This window comes from Oncorhynchus mykiss, chromosome 1 (genome assembly GCF_013265735.2).
Source record: "Oncorhynchus mykiss isolate Arlee chromosome 1, USDA_OmykA_1.1, whole genome shotgun sequence".
In the NCBI taxonomy this organism is placed as follows: Eukaryota; Metazoa; Chordata; class Actinopteri; order Salmoniformes; family Salmonidae; genus Oncorhynchus; species Oncorhynchus mykiss.
In genome coordinates, this window is record NC_048565.1 from 9,679,296 (window position 1) to 9,700,390 (window position 21,095).

Below are 21,095 nucleotides of genomic sequence, written 5' to 3' on the forward strand. Positions count from 1 at the left end.
ATGTTGACGTACCACAACCATCTCTGTTGTGTTGCAGTTGTTTAATTGGCCCAACGTTGCCAATGCTCCTCCACTCTTTAACAGTTAATAATTATTTCAGTATGATATTTGTTGTTTATTAAGTTTGATTATTTGCAATATAATTACATTTCTACCAGGAGCAGAGCAATTCTACCAGGAGCAGAGCAACCTCAGTGATGGAAAACACAGAAGAGGGGAAGCTCAACAATGTGGAACATCTGACACTTCTGGACTTCCTTCAAAACCTAACTGAGAAGTATGTTCTGTTTTCTTTGGTACTATCACACCTTCAAGGAAATAGGATCAAATTAGAAACTGATCAATCGGAAAAAAAATGTCATTGCTAGAAAAGTTGTCACATTGCAATTTTGCCAAAACAACTGACACAAAGCAAGTATAACTTCACGATCAGGCAAATAATTAAATAAAAACAATTCTGCCACGCATCCTGATATGACAACATTTATAACAATATTGTTTTCAGGCAATGGAGGGGGATTCGTGAGGGTATGTTTGACCCGGTAAGATCATGTTACTGACAATTTAATCAGATTACCATGAAAACTCTGCCTAATGTTTAACCTTGTTCATAAGCTTTTGAAAGACGCACTATGCAACATTTTAAAACAGTTCTTCTGTTTCTGGAATACAGCTGACAAAACAACAGCTTGCCGGCTTGTGTCTGAGGATTGTCCAGTTTTTATCGGACAAGCTGATGCAGATCATCATCCCAGGTCTTTACGAACTACTGGGCATCCAAGATGCTGCCTCCTCTCCATTGTCACAGAGATCTCTCACAGCGTCACTCACCAGTCTGTTAGACGATAAGGTTAACACCAAGTCCCGCGTGAGATTTACTGAGGCTGGTGTACCTAAGAGGCCAGGCAGTCGAAAGTCTTACAATAGCTTTCGCATCCCGACTCCCTACCCTTCCTCCAACTGTATGGAGCAGGAAGAGGAAGAGGAAGAAGTGCAGGAATCACAACTTAAATTCAAGGAGATTTACCTGACTAAGGGCAGTCTGGGCAGTGGAAGCTACCTGCCCAAGGGGGCCATGAGGTATGTTCTTAAAGGGAAATTTAACAACTTCATATTCATCTCCAGCATCACCATATGTGAAAATTACACATTTCCATGCTTTGTAGTAAAAAAAATATAGAGGGACGTAACTGTTTCCAATAGTGCTGAGAAATTAGTGCTTTTTGAGGTTGGTTTGGTTTCGATTCAAATATTTAAAAAATAATCACGGTTTTGGATTTCAATACTTTTTTTAGACATTGAATGCACTATGGATTATGTGTGTTGAATGCTGTAACAACACATAATAAAACAATGAATAAAAGTCCCATGATGGTAGTGACTGTCCATTAGTGTTTATGACTTATCAACCATCATTTACTTTCTCATATAAAATATTTATTTGATGACTTTATTATTTCATTCCAAGTCATCAACTCATCTCTATAGAGCTGCTGCTTATTCTGTCTGACAAAATCACTATTTTAGTAGTTCTTCTAAGTAAATAAGACCTACTTTTATGACCGCTGAACACCAACTGTCAATCACTTAGATCATGTATTTCCAGGTAGAGAATCCTCGCAACGCAACTGCTTTTTATCTCTCTCATGCATTCTCTCGTCTCTCCGTCTCAGTTAATGAGGTTTCCGTATCTGCTCCACACAGAGTGGACAAGCAAGTGGGCGTGCAATGGATTATGGGAATTAATTGCCGTATTTTCTGTGCTAAACTATGTAGATTATTGGCCTGTTGGAAACTACAACTCCCTACTACATTGCATAGTTCGTGCTTGATCTGATTTATCTCTACAGAAACTGAGCATCGAGCTCACAGAAGAAGAAAAAAATTAACTATATGGAATTCAAATAATTGAGCCGACGTCAGTCAATTAGTTGTTTAAAAACCGAAAAATAACAAAAATGTTGATTAAATGCTCAGCTCTAGATTCTAATGACATCATCAGTGTGCATCGTGTGATTTTAACCAATTATGAGTAGGCATTGCCTACTAATTGGTTGATGATGTCATAGAAAACACTTATCTTCCTCTTTCTTTTTTACTACAAAACATAGAAATGCCCGTTTTTCACATATGCTGATGTTGGGGTGGTGCTGGAGATGATGAATATGAAGTTGAAACATTTAGAAATTTCCCTTTAACATTTCTTCAAACTGCCTTGTATTTATGATTGTCCTTGAAGTTATTAGAAGTTACAGTATTTGAAGTTTATAGCAATTTTGATTTTTGTAGAGGATAGATATTGCCAGGATAGATAGATATCTACAGGCCAGTTTCAATACAAATGACTTATACAAAATACACTTTATTGGGCTTTAGAAATTAAGCAGTTAGGCTGACATCACACTAAGGTTTTTTCTCAGAGAAACAGCAGCGTTTTCCTCATTGTTTTCAATGGTGCAGATGTATTTGACACACTGAATGTGCATCACAGCCTTACATATTATTTGTTTGACTTTGATGATTTCTGCGTTTTTTTTTCCCAAGGACTCTAACCTCTCTGTCTGATGTGCAGAAGAAAACAACCAACTCTGAGACGCTACAAGTCCTCTTAGGTGTCTCAGAGGACACCCTTGTCACCTGTGTACAGGACAGCCTGCAAGGTTCTCTCTCCAAACTTGCATGCATGTCCAATTCTCCATCTGGAAGTGCAGGCTCTATGATGCTAACCCCTGCTGTAATGGCAGAGTTGGCTAAAGATGTCAAGTCGGCCTTATCAGTGGTCGTTAAGAGTGCCTCCGCTAGCCAAACCTCTGTAGTGACACCGGTAAGGGGAGACTCACAGACCAAGGTGACTGAGAGCATGGTGAGAGAGCTGGCTGCTAAACTTGAAAAAGTTGACCAAGAGAGCAAGAGTCTAACAGGGCAAGTCATGACCATGATCTCTGACACAATGGTGGCTTTTGTTGACGAGAACAAACAGAATTTGCTGGAAGATCTGAAGGACAAGATCACGTTTTTGGCATCGCATGTTGGCTTCATTGAGGATCTTGATGCCCTGATAAGCAAATACGAGAGCAGCTACAATATTAGTGAATCTGGTTCCTCCTGCACGCTCACATCTAAGAGCATCCAAAAACTCTCTAGCCGGGAGTTTCAAACATCAGCAATACAAGCAGTGAGTGGAGTTCTTGACAAAAAAGTCAGTAGTTTGAGCTTTCCTAGTTCAGTCATTCAGTCTGAGTTAACAGGTGCTGTATCAGGTCAAACATTGTCTGGCATTGTAAAGACAGAGTCAATTCACCCAGTGGGCTCAGCAGCGTCAGTAGTTGTTAAGACTTTCGTGTCAGATATGAAGTCCTTGGCTGAATCTGAAGAGAGTCCCCAACAGAAGAGTGCCTGGTCTGCTGCTGTTCACATTTACCACAGCATCCAAAACAACTTGAAAGATTATTTCGGCAAGCTTCAGCGATGTGCCTTAAAGAGCATTGTCACATCTGATGATAACATCACAAATGCTGAGTTTAAGGAGACAGTTCCACTTCCTTGCTTAAACATGAAATATAGGCCCAGTAAGAGTGAGCCTCAGTTGCCAGAGTCCACTGGTGAAGTTACTTTACAAAGAGGCCTAAGTGAGTGCTCAAAACTTCTTTGGGCAAAAACTGAGTCAGAAGAAAGCAAGCTCCTTCTGACAACTTGCACCAAAGAAGTCATCTCAGAGCTTCTGGTCTTGTACAAGACTGCAATGTCAAAGGAGGACGCCCTGTACACTGTTGGAGAAAAAGGATCAGGCTTCTCTATTGAGAGAGAGAAATTTGTAGAGGGTGTTCTGGCTCAGCTTGGGGATATTGCCCATTCCAGGGCCTCATCACCAATAGTATGTGAGTTCCCCTGTCAAATTGAGGACAGCAGAAGTAAGGCCACAGCTTCTTTGACCAGTCTGTTAGATTGTATTAGAAAACTCTCAAGTGAGAAATTTAAGAGAAATGCCACTCAAGCAGTGAGTGAGTTCCTAGTTAAAAAGTCCACCAGTAGCTTAACTAGTGCACAGCCTGCTTATTCTGTAGCATCCAGGTCTTGTTCCATTCAAAACCAGTACACATGGTCAAAGGATATTTGTGCGGATTCTGCTGCCTTTGGCATCATTGAAACATTTGTGGAAGACCTGCAGAGCTTGGCGCAACCTGCAGAAGTAGAGGAGAGAGAACCTGACCTCCAGGAAAATGCACAAAAGCTACAGAGCAGGATCTGGTCTGCTACCACTAGTTTATATAACAATATTCAGAAGACATTAAAGGACTTCATCATTCATCAGCGGAGGTCAGACATGCTGAGCAGAACGTCTAGTCATATACCCACAGAGGACTCTGGACATCTTGGGACTAAGGAGCACATTTGTTTGGCAAGCCAGGACTTGAGGCAAGCTAGTAAGAGTGTGCCTCACTTGCACAGTTTGAACCTTGAAGTGGCTCTACACAGGGGTGTCAGCGAGAGTTCAAAACTTCTCTGGACTGAAACAGACGAGGCTCTACTGACCAATAGTACCAAAGAGGTCATTTCAACAATCTTGACCTCATGCGAGGATCAGGCATCAAATGCACCTTGCTTCTCCACAGTAGGAAAGAAAATATCTGATATGTCCCTTGAGGTCAACATGTTGGTAGGTGGTGTTCTGTCTCAGCTGAAGGACATCTCCTTGTCAAGGTCCCCAACACCATGTGAAGACATGTTTGAACGTCTCCAAGGTTCTCCTGAGCGAACCTCTCCAGTAAGTCTAGATTGCAGCACGGCTGCCTCCAAAGGCATTGCATCTTCCCACAGTCTTTCTACAAAGAGCCTCCAAAAACTCTCTAGTCATGAGTTCCAAACTAAAGCTGAGAAAGGAGTGAGTGAGGTCCTCTCTAGATCATTTAACATTGTGGAGGAAGGTACAACAGAACAGTACCTTCAGTCTGTATCTACATCCACCACATCTACTGATATTATACAAACCATGGTGAAAGACCAGCAGGAGCTCACCCAGACCACCCAATCATCTGACATGGTATCTGGAACCTCCCTGCTCACCACTGGACAGGTTTCTGAGAAAAGGATCTGGTCTGTTGCTCGTAACATCTACTACAGTCTGCAAAGTAAGATTACGGAGTTTCTCAGAAAAGATCTTCAAAGATCAGACACAACACTTGGTTCAATCCAAATCTTTACGTATCAAAGCAGTCCTGCATCACAAAGAGCAAGTCTCGGCCATCTTGAGGTCAACCAGAGCAGTGTTACACCTGGTGGAAACGATGCCTGTGTGGACATTCCGCACAAATTACTACCTAAAACCACTGAGCTCTCAGGATCCATGCTGGAGGATATTGACACGATCCGTTGTAGGAGTGCTGACAGCCAAAATACAAGAAATACCTCTTCTTCACGCTCCTCCATCTCTCTAACACCTACTTCAAAATTAAGGCAGTCGAAATGGCACTTTGCTTTACCCGGGACTCCCATCCCCACTGAGTTTCCTGCTCAGATTGACTTTCCCATTGTTAGAAACACAATCATTGAGGACTTCTTTCACACAGAGGACTTACTTCCTGTAACCTTTGTGGACAAAGTCAGGCAAGCTGCTGGGGTGGTAGTGGACATTATGGTGGAAAGTGTTGAGAACACACAGGAAAATGGACAGGGTGCTTCTCATCTTGACGACCTCCGATCTGCTGTTAGGAAATTGAGAAAAATCATTTCCACTTGGACCATCCACATTTTCAGCCATGAATTGGTGGATAAAGTGATAGCCATTCAGGACAGCCACAGCACTCCACAGGTCTTAACATTGGAAGCAGCCAAAAGTGCTTCAGACTCCATTCTTTCAAGGCTGAAATGGGGAAAGGAACAATGTGCCATATCCAAGGAGCTCTCCTCTCAGCTTCTCCAGATATTTGCTGAAGAGACAGTGAAGTGCTTCCTGAGACAGTGGTCAGATGAGTATGAAAACATAAACTTTGATGTTTCAGTCCAGAACGATCCAAAGACTTCTACTTGCATGGTCATTCTTCAAATGATCACCAAAGCCACTGCTAAATGTTATTTTGAGTCCGCTACCAGCGTGGCCACCAGTGACATTGTAGAAGGCGTGTTTGATTTGGAAAGGGATACCATCAGCAGTACTGGAGAGCAGGTCAATACAAAGGTATAGTACACTTTCATGAATAACACTGCTGTTGACCTTTTATATGATTCTTTGTGTCATGGCATTGCACTGGTTCTTTGCAGTTGATATGCTGTACTTTAAGATATCGAAAACATTTCAGTTTGTTTTAATGTGCCTTTTCCCACCAACCAGGGTTCCAAGAATGTTAGTAAGAACCTCTGTCCTCAAGAGTCTCTGGAGTACCAGCCTCAGAACATTTGCCCTACTGTGTACTTTACAGGTAAGCCCTGCTGCTGTTTAGGCTGCTGCTCAGTCAAGACTGAGACATTATCCCTTTACCATTCCACTAATTCATTTGGAAAGACATTGTACTCTGAGTTGTTACCTATGACATACTGTACTGTGGGCTGGGTGGTAGCCTAGTGGGTTAAGAGGTTGGGCCAGTAACCGATAGGTTGCTGGTTCAGAATCCCTGAGTTCACGAGGCAAAATCTGTCAATGTGCTCTTGAGCAAGGCACTTCATCCTAATTGCTCCTTGTAAGTCTCTCTGGATAAGAGTGTCTGATAAATGAGTAAAAATGTAAATTGATGGCATGCTGGATGGTCTTTCGTTGCAGAGACGATGACAACATCTCATGGCTCCTTTTCTCCAGAGGGAATTTATGATATCGCATCGTCCTTCCCACTTGAAGAGAAGAGTCGCAAACCCTCCCTTTTCACCAGATTGTCTAGATCCATCACGAAAGGCTTTCTCAGCACATTCAAATCTTCAAGGAAAACCAAATTATTTAAATAAATTCCTCATTATAACAACGAGAGCATTCATTTGTTCAGATGAGAATCTAATCGTATTGGTCACATACGCCGAAAACAACTGTGAGATGCTTTATTACGAGCCCATTCCCAACAATGCAGAGTTAAAAAGTAAGAAAATATTTTCTAAATAGTAACACAATAACAATAACAAGGCTATATACAAGGAGTACCAGTACCGAGTCAATGTGCATGGGTGCGAGGTAGTTGAGGTAATACAGTATGTACAGTGCCTTGCGAAAGTATTCGGCCCCCTTGAACTTTGCAACCTTTTGCCACATTTCAGGCTTCAAACATAAAGATATAAAACTGTATTTTTTTGTGAAGAATCAACAACAAGTGGGACACAATCATGAAGTGGAACGACATTTATTGGATATTTCAAACTTTTTTAACAAATCAAAAACTGAAAAATTGGGCTTGCAAAATTATTCAGCCCCTTTAATTTCAGTGCAGCGAACTCTCTCCAGAAATTCAGTGAGGATCTCTGAATGATCCAATGTTGACCTAAATGACTAATGATGATAAATACAATCCACTTGTGTGTAATCAAGTCTCCGTATAAATGCACCTGCACTGTGATAGTCTCAGAGGTCCGTTAAAAGCGCAGAGAGCATCATGAAGAACAAGGAACACACCAGGCAGGTCCGAGATACTGTTGTGAAGAAGTTTAAAGCCGGATTTGGATACAAAAAGATTTCCCAAGCTTTAAACATCCCAAGGAGCACTGTGCAAGCGATAATATTGAAATGGAAGGAGTATCAGACCACTGCAAATCTACCAAGACCTGGCCGTCCCTCTAAACTTTCAGCTCATACAAGGACAAGACTGGTCAGAGATGCAGCCAAGAGGCCCATGATCACTCTGGATGAACTGCAGAGATCTACAGCTGAGGTGGGAGACTCTGTCCATAGGACAACAATCAGTCGTATATTGCACAAATCTGGCCTTTATGGAAGAGTGTTAAGAAGAAAGCCATTTCTTAAAGATATCCATAAAAAGTGTTGGTTAAAGTTTGCCACAAGCCACCTGGGAGACACACCAAACATGTGGAAGAAGGTGCTCTGGTCAGATGAAACCAAAATTGAACTTTTTGGCAACAATGCAAAACGTTATGTTTGGCGTAAAAGCAACACAGCTGAACACACCATCCCCACTATCAAACATGGTGGTGGCAGCATCATGGTTTGGGCCTGCTTTTCTTCAGCAGGGACAGGGAAGATGGTTAAAATTGATGGGAAGATGGATGGAGCCAAATACAGGACCATTCTGGAAGAAAACCTGACGGAGTCTGCAAAAGACCTGAGACTGGGACGGAGATTTGTCTTCCAACAAGACAATGATCCAAAACATAAAGCAAAATCTACAATGGAACATTTCAGTCTCTCGATGTGCAAAACTGATAGAGACATACCCCAAGCGACTTACAGCTGTAATCGCAGCAAAAGGTGGCGCTACAAAGTATTAACTTAAGGAGGCTGAATAATTTGGACGCCCAATTTTTCAGTTTTTGATTTGTTAAAAAAGTTTGAAATATCCAATAAATGTCGTTCCACTTAATGATTGTGTCCCACTTGTTGTTGATTCTTCACAAAAAAATACAGTTTTATATCTTTATGTTTGAAGCCTGAAATGTGGCAAAAGGTCGCAAAGTTCAAGGGGGCCGAATACTTTCGCAAGGCACTGTACATGTAGGTAAGGGTAAAAGTGACTAGTCAATCAGGATAGATAATAAACACAGTAGCAGCAGCTAGTGTGAAAGTCGGTCAGTGTCACAGTGAATGTGTGGGTAGAGTGTAGTGAGTGTGCATCGAGCCAATTCAAGAGAGTCAGTGGAAAACAATTAGAAAAATACATCAATAACAAAGGGGGTCAATGCAAATAGTGCAGGTGGCCATTTAATTAACGTTCAGCAGTCTAATGACTTGGGGGTAGAAGCTGTTCAGCAGTCTAATGGCTTGGGGGTAGAAGCTGTTCAGCAGTCTAATGACTTGGGGGTAGAAGCTGTTTAGCAGTCTAATGACTTGGGGGTAGAAGCTGTTCAGCAGTCTAATGACTTGGAGGTAGAAGCTGTTCAGCAGTCTAATGACTTGGGGGTAGAAGCTGTTAAGGAGCCTTTTGTCCCAGACTTGGTGCTCTCGTATCGCTTGCCGTGTGGTAGCAGAGTGAACAGTCTATGACTTGGGGGTAGAAGCTGTTCAGCAGTCTTATGGCTTGGGGGTAGAAGCTGTTCAGCAGTCTAATGACTTGGGGGTAGAAGCTGTTCAGCAGTCTAATGACTTGGGGGTAGAAGCTGTTCAGCAGTTTAATGACTTGGGGGTAGAAGCTGTTCAGCAGTCTAATGGCTTGGGGGTGGAAGCTGTTAAGGAGCCTTTTGTCCCAGACTTGGTGCTCTCGTATCGCTTGCCGTGTGGTAGCAGAGTGAACAGTCTATGACTTGGGGGTAGAAGCTGTTCAGCAGTCTTATGGCTTGGGGGTAGAAGCTGTTCAGCAGTCTAATGACTTGGGGATAGAAGCTGTTCAGCAGTCTAATGACTTGGGGGTAGAAGCTGTTCAGCAGTCTTATGGCTTGGGGGTAGAAGCTGTTCAGCAGTCTTATGGCTTGGGGGTGGAAGCTGTTCAGCAGTCTTATGGCTTGGGGGTGGAAGCTGTTCAGCAGTCTAATGACTTGGGGGTAGAAGCTGTTCAGCAGTCTAATGACTTGGGGGTAGAAGCTGTTCAGCAGTCTAATGGCTTGGGGGTGGAAGCTGTTAAGGAGCCTTTTGTCCCAGACTTGGTGCTCTCGTATCGCTTGCCGTGTGGTAGCAGAGTGAACAGTCTATGACTTGGGTGGTTGGAGCCTTTTGCCAATCATTTACATATCACTTATTTTATTTTTATTTGATTTGATGTCATATTGTAAAAGTATGTATCTGTTTTGCTGAAAATATGATTTTGAAAACAATGAATGTCTACAAGTGCTTCATAAAACAGTTATATTTATTTTTGGATTTTCAAAAGACAGCAAATAGCCAATCAAGTATCAACATAAGTGAAATGAAAGACAGATTTAATTTTCAGTGAATTGTGTTGTCCAGTGAGCAACTCAATGACAGCGATTCAATGACATCATTAGATCACCTCCAAGAAGCATCTTCAACGTTCACCTGACAACCCATTGGATAAGACACATACACTAACCAAGTGTTTCTTACCTGTCAAGAAGGTTGAGATCAGAAGCTTCTTCAATACCCCAGAAATGGAAAGGCTTTGAGACAAAGACAATCAACTGTCCAGATAATGCACATACACTAACCCGGATGTTCTACTTGCCCCACTGAGTTACAGTAAAGTTATCATTTATGCATGGGTCCACGATCCACTCATAGCTCTCACAGCTATCTGACAGTTCTCAGAATACTAAGGAAGAAGTGTGTGATATTGGATTTGGTATCCTTCCCACTCCCAAGTGATTGGGAGTCCCATAGGGTGCTGCATAATTGGCCCAGCGTCGTCCGCGTTTGGCCATCATTGTAAATAAGAATTTGTTATTTTGACACAGCACAGACTCATATGAGCAATAATGATCCACATCTTAATAAAAGAGTTTTAAGGCAGGGGGTTGGAGCCTCAATTAGACCCATGTCAAACACTTACAATTACGTACAGTACAATCACATACAGCACAACCACATAGTCACATTCAGTACAATCACATAGTCACATTCAGTACAATCACATACAGCACAACCACATAGTCACATTCAGTACAATCACATAGTCACATTCAGTACAATCACATACAGTACAACCACATAGTCACATACAGCACAACCACAGTCACATTGTCAACTGAATGATTCTAGAATAATAATAATTCCATTCACATTTGGCTACTACAAATAGCCAGTGAAATATGATACGTTTTTTGTTCCTTGAGAGGAATGACTGAGAATCCACTGCCTGCCGTTGTAAACTTTCTGCACACAAATCAAACACAGTACTGACTATATCTATAAGCCTCATCCAAAGGAACAAAATTCTAAGTTGTCCGCATTGTTTCAGGCATCATCCGTTCCAAAGTCTCATCTTGTTCACTGTAAAAAATAAAAACTCAAATAAGAGTTCCTTTTTGGACAATTTCAGGTTGTCCCTCCTTGTTTCAGTATGTTTAATCTGCCTAATGACCAGGATCCTGGTGTCTACCCAATGTGCTGAGCACTCCTCCTGGACAGAGTCCGCGCTACATTCAGCTGCTGCAACCATGGTCTCTGTGTGAAGGCACTGTTAGAGAGTCAATCAACCAGAACAAGGTTAGGAGACCAAATCTGTGTCCTAGCATTGTGAAATACTGTATATGTAATGGCCTCAATACATTAATGAAGCGCCCTTACATCCTATCCTCTCCCCATACTGAAACAACTTGTTAGGGTGAACCAATAAGACTGACACTATATACCTTCTAAGCATGATAGTTGGCTCATGATTTGTTTCAGGACTTGTTAGGGTAAACCTATAACAGCTTCTAACCCCAAGTCATAAGACTGCTGAACAATTAATCAAATGGCCACCGGACAAGTTCAAATGTTTTATTATTTGTTACTTTAGTTTATTGGGTAAATATTCTCTTAACTCTTCTTGAACTGCACTGTTTGTTAAGGGCTTGTAAAGTAAACATTTCACGGAAAGATCTACACTTGTTGTATTTAGCATGTGACAAAATAAAGTTTGAGTTGATTTGATTTGACTATATACCTTCTAAGCATGATGGTTGGCTCATGATTTGTTTGTACTGAAATCTATTCAGGGAGGATAAGGGTATATCATAGGCAGTGATGTAGTGGTAAAACCATTGACTGGTAAATGCTGATTGCCGTTCAGGATTAAAGAAGTAACGCTCCCTCTACTTTCAATGCATCTTCCACAAAAGGTGGGTAAATGCTTGAACAAAATAAAATAAAAAGTGTGTAAACAGCTTTTACATGTGTTCCCCCCCCCACCACCACTGATTATAGGAGGCTTCTTCTGACAGTATTCACACCTTTCATAAGAAACCTCCAGAGAAATATTAATATTCACCGTAGCTGTCATTTAAACTTGGACTAACCTGGCCAAGGCCAAACAGTATATGGCGTTTTCTCTGGGTGTGCGGTCGCAGTGGAGAGAAAAGGCCTCCAGTGAGGTGGTGAGTATCTGGGCGGAGTTTGGCGAGGCAAACACAGGTCTGAGATTGGTGTCTCTGGAAATGGGCGGGAGCGGGACTCTGCTCCTCCATTGGTTGCTGTTCTGATCCCCACTCTCATCCTCCTCACATCCCTTCCCTCCACATCCCCTCTTCTTCTCTCTTTCATCCCTCGTGGCCACAGGGTGTAGCTTCGGTAGTTGAAGAGGTTTATCCTGGGATGCCAGGGCGCGGAACGGGCAGGATACATGAGATGGGCAGTTGATGGGGGTCAAACGTCGAGAGGCTGTGGACATCACCCTGATACCCGCCTTGGCCTCACTCCTCCTGGGCTTGGAAGACATCTTGGGGAGGGTGAAGCCGTCCACCAGGACCGTGTCGCCCACCCTGGTCCTGAACGGAGCCCTGTTGAGGCCCATGCAGTGCCTGGATGCTGCCCTCCTCTGCCCCAGCCTCACCCAGCCCTTTATCTGGAGGTATGTCCGCATGGGCAGGGCCATACCTGGGAGGACCACCACAGAGCACAGCTTGGTGGCCAGGTGACTCACACACTCCCTGTGGCCGTACTGAAGGGCGATCCTCAGGGGGTCACGACCCTGGGGATCCCGACAGGCAAGGGTCAGAACGCTGCTGGCGATAAAGAGTTTGAGGATGGTGAGCTGGCCGCGCTCGATGGAGGCGACAGCGGGACACTTGGCGATGTCGGGGTGGGCCGTCTGGTGGCACCACTCACGGTAAGGGTGAACCCCCACCGGCTCAATGACACGCACCCCCCTCTCCAGCAGCCAGCCGGCCAGGTCCAGGTGGCCCAGAGAAGCAGCGATGTAGAGTGCCACCCGGAGCTGGAACCTGGAATAATACAGAATCAATGTATTTATAACATGTTTCAAGTTTTTTTTGTCAAGTTCACAAGATACAGTGGGTTATAAAACAGTACAGTAAAATGCTTACTTGCAAGCTCTTTCCCACAATGCAGTATTAAATATCAGGGTAAGAGAAAAAACGTATGAAGGAAAAAAACACGAGAATATAAGCTATATACAGGGTCAGTACCATTATTGTAAGCTATATACAGGGTCAGTACCATCATTGTAAGCTATATACAGGGTCAGTACCATTATTGTAAGCTATATACAGGGTCAGTACCATTATTGTAAGCTATATACAGGGTCAGTACTATCATTGTAAGCTTTATACAGGGTCAGTACCATTATTGTAAGCTATATACAGGGTCAGTACCATTATTGTAAGCTATATACAAGGTCAGTACTATCTTTGTAAGCTATATACAGGGTCAGTACCATTATTGTAAGCTATATAAAGGTTCAGTACCATCACTGTTGATAGTAAGTCTATCATACAGTTCAGTGTGTAGATGTGTATTCTGACCTCCTCACAGGTCTCTCCCTAGACAGGTGTCGTTGGACGGTCAGTCTGTGTCCCAGGAAGCAGCCTCTGAGGAACTCCGCCCACCCATCCCAGGTGTCCAACACTAGAGTAGCCCCTGGGAGACAGAGACACATGCAGGTTGTCCTCCTGGTTTCCATGAACCAAGAATGTGTTCCATACAGTCCATTTGTCTCTGTGTTACATCCATAAGGTGTTGAGCCAGAGGACCATTGATCTACTGCACAAGGAAGGCCATACCCAGGTCAATGGCGTAGTCGTGCAGCCGGTTGCAGTCGTAGATTTGCAGGCCGGTGGGAGAGCTCAGTCTGAAGGAGCTGACGGGAAGCCCACACTGCTGGGACACCAGGGTCATGAGCCTGGCCACAGACGTACTCAGGAGAAACACAGTGCCCAAGACTGAGAGGGTCTCCCCCTTCACGGCACTGAACACACGCACCACCGGCTCCCGCTGAAGTATAAGACCATGGACATACAGTAAATTCACTTGTTTTACATAAATACCTATGTTGTGTTTATACACCGAGTAAACAAAACATTATGAACACCTGTTCTTTCCATGACAAAGACTGACCAGGTGAATCTAGGTGAAAGCTATGATCCCTTAATGATGTCACTTGTTAAATCCACTTCAGTGTAGATGTAGGGGAGCGGACAGGTTAAAGAAGGATTTTTAAGCCTTGAGACAATTGAGGCATAGATTGTGTATGTGTGCCATTCAGAGGGTGAATGGGCAAGACAAAATATTTAAGTGTCTTTGAACGGGGTAGTAGGTGCCAGGTGCACCGGTTTGTGTCAAGAACTGCAATGCTGCTGGGGTTTTTCACACTCAACAGTTTCCTGTGTGTATCATGAATGGTCCACCACCCAAAGAACATCCAGCCAACTTGGCACAACTGTTGGAAGCATTGGAGTCAACATGGGCCAGCATCCCTGGGGAATGCTTTCAAACACCTTGTAGAGTCCATGCCCCAACGAATTGAGGCTGTTCTGATGGCAAAAGGCGGGGTGCAACTCAATATTAGGAAGGTGTTTCTAATGTTTGGTACACTCAGTATATATAAGTTAGGAGTCATATAATTACAGGGGTAAGATGAAGTGGCTCCTTTGCACTGATCTTAGGTCTGGTTTGTGTTTTTACTGCTAATGGTAAAGGTTAGGATTTGGTGAGAGTAAACTGATCCTAGATCTGTGCCCAAGGGCAATTTCTATCCAGAGACAAATCAAAGGTCCATGCTATTTAAACTTAGAATCTACCACCATCTCGTGGCTGAAACTTGTAACAACATTTTCTAATTCATGTGCTGTACTGAGTTTTGTTCTATCACATTGAACACTAATCTGGGTGCAGATTAAATTGAAGACTAATCTGGGTGCAGATGAAATTGTTAACAGAAATATTATGAATATGTATTTCAATGAACCCAAAGGGCCTCTTCTTCTCCTACTACATGGCCTGCTGTGCTCTACTGTACTCTACTGTGCTCTGCTGTACTCTGTCTGCTGTACTCCGCTGTGCTCTACTGTACTCTGCTGTATTGTCTGCTGTACTCTGCTGTGCTCTACTGTAGTCTGCTGTGCTCTACTGTACTCTACTGTAGTCTGCTGTAGTCTGCTGTGCTCTACTGTACTATACACCACTGGGTATACAGACTCTTCAGATACTGTTAGCGAACACCAGACTGAGGTCGAGGCGATTACATGGGGAAAAGGTTTATGACTGTAAGGGTGTTAGGTACAAAGGCAACACTACATCGGGCCACATTTCAGCTCTATCCCAGGTCAACCATACAATACTATAGAGTTCCACTCTAGTCAACCAGCAAGAAGGAGAGACAGACAGAAGGTCTGGCTTTGACTATGTCAATGATGGGATGTGTAAGTAAGGAGTAAGGAACACAAATAAACATTATTCTGATGGTTAAATTTGTACTTAGATACATAACCACTCTCCTCTGTTAGCAAATCTTCCACAGAACTTTGTGGAACAGAGTGAGTTCTGTCCCTGTCTGGCTCTGGACATGTACCCAGGGACCTCTGTACAACAACACTTCACACTCACGAAGCAGTGTTCTTACTAACCAATCACTCTACCATAACCATGGTCTTGGTTGAGCAAGGGCAATATTACTTTAAGTCTCAAGCAGGGTGACCTCAACATACTATATATATCACCATACTATATACCACCACACTATACAGTGGGGCAAAAAAGTATTTAGTCAGCCACCAATTGTGCAAGTTCTCCCACTTAAAAAGATGAGAGAGGCCTGTAACAGACAAAATGACAAAAAAAATCCAGAAAAATCACATTGTAGGATTTTTAATGAATTTATTTGCAAATTATGGTGGAAAATAAGTATTTGGTCACCTACAAACAAGCAAGATTTCTGGCTCTCACAGACCTGTAACTTCTTCTTTAAGAGGCTCCTCTGTCCTCCACTCGTTACCTGTATTAATGGCACCTGTTTGAATTAACTAAATCACCTAATCATACTATATAACCATACTATATAATCATACTATATAACCATACTATATAATCATACTATATCACCATACTATATATTACCACACTCTAAATCACCATAATATATATAATCATACTATATAACCATACTATTTAACCATACTATATATCACCATACTATATATATCACCATACTATATATCACCATAATATATATAATCATACTATATAATCATACTATATAATCATACTATATAACCATACTATATAACCATACTATATATTACCACACTATATCTGAAACACTTTATGTTAATGATAGTATGAAGCTGTTTCAAGCAATAGCCAGCTCACTTTGATATGCATTTTCAAGCACGGGTAGAAACAGCTAGGTGTTCGGCTGGTACCTTCAGCAGGCAGCAGATGGCACTGCTAGGGGTGATGCCAACGTCTGTCAGGACCCAGCTGTCCCGAAGGATGGATGGGTGCTAGAGGGGGGTTCTGTGGTACCAGCACTCATGAGATATGAGAACTCACGCATATCATCACATTTGAGTAGAGTAGAGCCATTTACAGTAGGTGAACACATGGGGAACATTTTTAGTAGCCTAGGGTCCGGGAAAGTGTTGGCCTTTTTAAAACCGCATTTCGTGCAATTCTACATCCTTTTACATGACTGGAGACTTTGGCATTATCTTTTTTTAATCCGCACAAATGATCGAAATGGCAGGCTACTTTGACACTGACAAACTTAGTATCTGAGATCAATAAAAAACGACCTTGTCTTGAATCCATCAATAGCCTATAGGCCTAGGTTTGTGGAGAAACATATAGTAGGCTACAATATGAGGAGGAAATTAGTCCTAAAAATGCTTTCCAGTTTCACTGACTCACCCAATGATGCGCAGCTCACTCGCTGGAGATTGTCGATGCGCTCGTGTCAAAAGCCTATCTCTCCCTCTCTCTGTTTTGTAAAACAATATTTGGGAGTTGATCAAATATTTTGGTAGTCTACAGCATAGTCTTTTCAGCAAGAGTCATTGCTTTTCAACCTGTGTTTTCCCTCGATTGTATTTGAAATATTGCAAAAGGCCTGTTTTGTCTGCGTGCTGTTTTTTCACTGACAGATTTGCCTCGCGTTCCCGACTGTAGGCTATTCTTTGTTATTGGGCTACAATCCGCAGCTAGGCTATTTAAAAAAGAAGCTATGGGTCCTCTGTAGCTAAATTATAGGGTTTCTCATGACGTATTAGGCTATTCTGAATGATTTAATTTATTTCTGAACAGACAGCAGTAATTCCGTAACTTTAGAAAATTCCCCCAGAACCCTTCATGCAGCTATGATTCTATAAGGAAACAAATGATGAAGTGCAACTCTGGAGAGATGAGTGGGTAGGATAATTGACGAAGAGGCAACTCGAATGAACTTTGATCGCTTTTATTATAATTGTTACATAGCAAAAAGTGAACATTATTTTTCATGGCACGAGAGGTACCGGATTCGGCCAAATAGGTTCCGGAACAAAGCAGTCCAGAACGGAAAGGTGCCGGATCCTGTTCTGGCATGATCCGGCTCAAATTAAGCACTGATTTGAAGTACCTAGGCCTCTACCTGCTGAGTATAAAGATTATTAAACTAGATTCAGTGGGCTTGTCATTCACAGTGCTGATGAAAAACCAAGTATATTTGATCTAAATGTGGATATACGAGGACATCTAGTGGTCACCTGATTTTTTAAAACTCATGCAAGCTATCTTTGCACTAGCATGCGATGCCATATATTTGACGCAGGTATTTATTATTCAACAAGGATAGTCATTGACCCGGACAAAATATAATTGTATGAGCTATGCCTCTGTGTCCCGGCGTTGTTGTACCCCTCTACTATCTGGCTTGGTGGGGCGATCTCGTTCTGCATGCCTGCTTCACTTATATTCAAAGTGTCGTCATGCATTTGTGCATGCACGCTGTTAACGGTCATATCCGTCTTGCTAGCTAACTTAGCTAGCTCATCAACCAGTATTTTATTCGCTTTTTCTGCACGATAGCACTTATTAAAGCCTTGAAACTCATGGGGACCTCACTGTTACCACGGGTCATCGAGCTAGCCCTTATTTGGCAGCAGGGTTGCATCGGTTTCCATTGGATTTGACAGCTTGTTAGGCTGGCTAGCTAGGTAGCTAATTCGCTAACGCGAACTGTTTATCACGTAGCAGCCTATGCTGACTAGCATCGCTAGCAACTAGCTAACATGGATAAAGTCTAGTCGTGGGTCCACAAAAATCAAACAAATGGTACTGTAGTAGCTATTTATGTTGTTGTTGTTTAATGACATTGCGAATATAATCATTTTTGTCATTTAACTACCGGTATGTATTTAATCCGGTTTCGGCATGAGAAAAGTATTAATCGCAAATTCCAGCACTAACGGATACCGGGAAATAGAAATAAGAGAACCGGTCACGAATGCGGAGCCACGCCCTAAAATAACATGTGACCACAAGGCGTTTGTGACGCATTTATGCGTTCCAACTTTGTCATAATTGTCTGTAGGTTCTAAATTGCTTATGAGCTTGGCTGCCCTTCAGAAAGTAGCTGATTCTTGTACTCTACAGCTGTATTTTCCTACAGTTACTAATAATACTAGCAACAAAACAGATTTCATTCCTTAAAATGATATTGCCAGATGGAAGAAAATAATAAGGTAGGCCTAAACTGTAATAAGATATACCTTAAAGACTGCTTGTGTTTAATCCTGAATCCAGTTGCCCCTCTTGTACTGGGATAAAACAATAGGGAACCCATGAACCTTATGGAGGAGTACATGTGTTTTGCAGACACACCTGGGTTCTAGACTGGCTGAGGTAAACATTTTAGGAAAGCCTGGGTTTTTAAATCCCGGTGAAAGCAGATATGTCAAAGTTTGTCAATGTCATGTTGCCCTTCCATTTAGATGAAACTAGCGTAAAGGATCATTTTGCTTCTCTTAATCCACTTTTTCTAGCAAAAAAACATGTTCATGCTTTAGGGCTGGTGGGCTGCATATATATTGGTAAAATATAAAGTGTGTGTGTGTGGGGGGGGAGGGGAGGGGTGTAGTGGATATAATGGGGTATAGGCCTAACTGTTGTTTTGAGGGTGAAATTTCAACCACAGGATGATGTCATCATTGTAAACTAAATTCAGAATAGCCAAACCTTGTATAAAATAGGTTGAATTTGTACCTTTGAAACCATGTCAGATTTTCAATATTATATACACTTTCAGAAAAAAACTATAGGCAGCACCTCAGCCCGGGATCGAACCCCATCCAGGGTTTTAACTACACCCAGCCCTGCTTAGCTTTAATATGTCACTGACTACTACCAATATGCTATTGTGATTAATTATTGAGAGATCTCTTAATAACAAAATATATTCAGTGTTAATATCGAAGTCATTCTAAGGGGTAGGTTTGACAAAGCAAATGAGTGAGTGAGTCTTTGACATGAAGACAGTGGTTAGATTCTGCCATTGGGACTGCTCTGATGTTTCCATTCTCTCCTGGTTATGACCATAGAGCCTTGTCCCAGTCTCTAGACCTGCCTGTCTGTGTGATGGATGACCTCTGAAGCTGTCAATGAGGTGGTAAGTTGACCTTGTCATTTCATATTACAACATTAATCCAGTAAAATGTTATAGTGATGCTATCATTGGCAATGTTGACGTACCACAACCATCTCTGTTGTGTTGCAGTTGTTTAATTGGCCCAACGTTGCCAATGCTCCTCCACTCTTTAACAGTTAATAATTATTTCAGTATGATATTTGTTGTATATTAAGTTTGATTATTTGCAATATAATTACATTTCTACCAGGAGCAGAGCAATTGTACCAGGAGCAGAGCAACCTCAGTGATGGAAACCACAGAAGAGGGAAAGCTCAACAATGTGGAACATCTGACACTTATGGACTTCCTTCAAAACCTAACTGAGAAGTATGTTCTGTTTTCTTTGGTACTATCACACCTTCAAGGAAATAGGATCAAATTAGAAACTGATCAATCGGAAAAAAATGTTCAGTGCTAGAAAAGTTGTCACATTGCAATTTTGCCAAAACAACTGACACAAAGCAAGTATAACTTCACGATCAGGCAAATAATTAAATAAAAACTATTCTGCCACGCATCCTGATATGACAACATTTATAACAATATTGTTTTCAGGCAATGGAGGGGGATTCGTGAGGGCATGTTTGACCCGGTAAGATCATGTTACTGACAATTTAATTAGATTACCATGAAAACTCTGCCTAATGTTTAACCTTGTTCATAAGCTTTAAAAAGACGCACTATGCAACATTTTAAAACACTTCTTCTGTTTCTGGAATACAGCTGACAAAACAACAGCTTGCCGGCTTGTGTCTGAGGATTGTCCAGTTTTTATCGGACAAGCTGATGCAGATCATCATCCCAGGTCTTTACGAACTACTGGGCATCCAAGATGCTGCCTCCTCTCCATTGTCACAGAGATCTCTCACAGCGTCACTCACCAGTCTGTTAGACGATAAGACTAACACCAAGTCCCGCGTGAGATTTACTGAGGCTGGTGTACCTAAGAGGCCAGGCAGTCGAAAGTCTTACAATAGCTTTCGCATCCCGACTCCCTACCCTTCCTCCAACTGTATGGAGCAGGAAGAGGAAGAAGAACAGGAATCACAACTTAAGTTCAAGGAGATTTACCTGACTAAGGGCAGTCTGGGCAGTGGAAGCTACCTGCCCAAGGGGGCCATGAGGTATGTTCTTAAAGGGAAATTTAACAACTTCATATTCATCTCCAGCATCACCATATGTGAAAATTACACATTTCCATGCTTTGTAGTAAAAAAAATATAGAGGGACGTAACTGTTTCCAATAGTGCTGAGAAATTAGTGCTTTTTGAGGTTGGTTTGGTTTCCATTCAAATATTTAAAAAATAATCACGGTTTTGGATTTCAATACTTTTTTTAGACATTGAATGCACTATGGATTATGTGTGTTGAATGCTGTAACAACACATAATAAAACAATGAATAAAAGTCCCATGATGGTAGTGACTGTCCATTACTGTTTATGACTTATCAACCATC

At 42.1% G+C, this 21,095-nt stretch overlaps 4 protein-coding genes across 9 annotated transcripts in view; 2 read left to right on the plus strand and 2 right to left on the minus strand.

The window, feature by feature from the left end:
- LOC110511241 (protein ANKUB1-like) overlaps positions 1-17,308 on the minus strand; it is a 48,071-nt gene extending 30,763 nt beyond the window's left edge. Inside the window, exon 1 of the mRNA XM_036937037.1 lies at positions 16,883-17,308. The gene's annotated coding sequence lies outside the window, so the exon portion shown is untranslated. The remainder of the gene's footprint in view (positions 1-16,882) is intronic.
- The window catches only part of LOC118937070, a 28,149-nt gene that overhangs the window by 1,502 nt on the left and 5,552 nt on the right, over positions 1-21,095 (plus strand). For 2 of the 5 annotated variants that reach the window (XM_036934608.1, XM_036934605.1), the window contains 3 exons: positions 19,846-19,964; positions 20,193-20,229; positions 20,361-20,761. In XM_036934608.1, the coding sequence (XP_036790503.1) occupies positions 19,846-19,964; positions 20,193-20,229; positions 20,361-20,761 (557 nt within the window). Of the gene's footprint in view, positions 1-158; positions 278-505; positions 543-673; positions 1,081-2,544; positions 6,176-6,328; positions 6,417-6,754; positions 6,948-19,845; positions 20,230-20,360; positions 20,762-21,095 lie in introns of those variants that run through there. The other 3 variants (XM_036934606.1, XM_036934628.1, XM_036934688.1) reach the window with 3 other exon arrangements.
- Positions 9,687-21,095, minus strand: part of LOC110530072 (protein ANKUB1-like) — a 99,721-nt gene continuing 88,312 nt past the window's right edge. Inside the window, exons 3-7 of one of the 2 annotated variants that reach the window (XM_036936682.1) lie at positions 16,396-16,449; positions 13,759-13,969; positions 13,501-13,615; positions 12,037-12,960; positions 9,687-11,213 (exon numbers count right to left, since the gene is read on the minus strand). In XM_036936682.1, coding sequence (XP_036792577.1) covers positions 11,132-11,213; positions 12,037-12,960; positions 13,501-13,615; positions 13,759-13,969; positions 16,396-16,449 — 1,386 coding nt within the window. In that variant the 3' untranslated portion in view covers positions 9,687-11,131. Of the gene's footprint in view, positions 11,214-12,036; positions 12,961-13,500; positions 13,616-13,758; positions 13,970-16,342; positions 16,450-21,095 lie in introns of both variants that reach the window. The other variant, XM_036936703.1, reaches the window with a different exon arrangement.
- LOC118937357 overlaps positions 17,728-21,095 on the plus strand; it is a 29,501-nt gene continuing 26,133 nt past the window's right edge. Inside the window, exon 1 of the mRNA XM_036935638.1 lies at positions 17,728-17,780. The gene's annotated coding sequence lies outside the window, so the exon portion shown is untranslated. The remainder of the gene's footprint in view (positions 17,781-21,095) is intronic.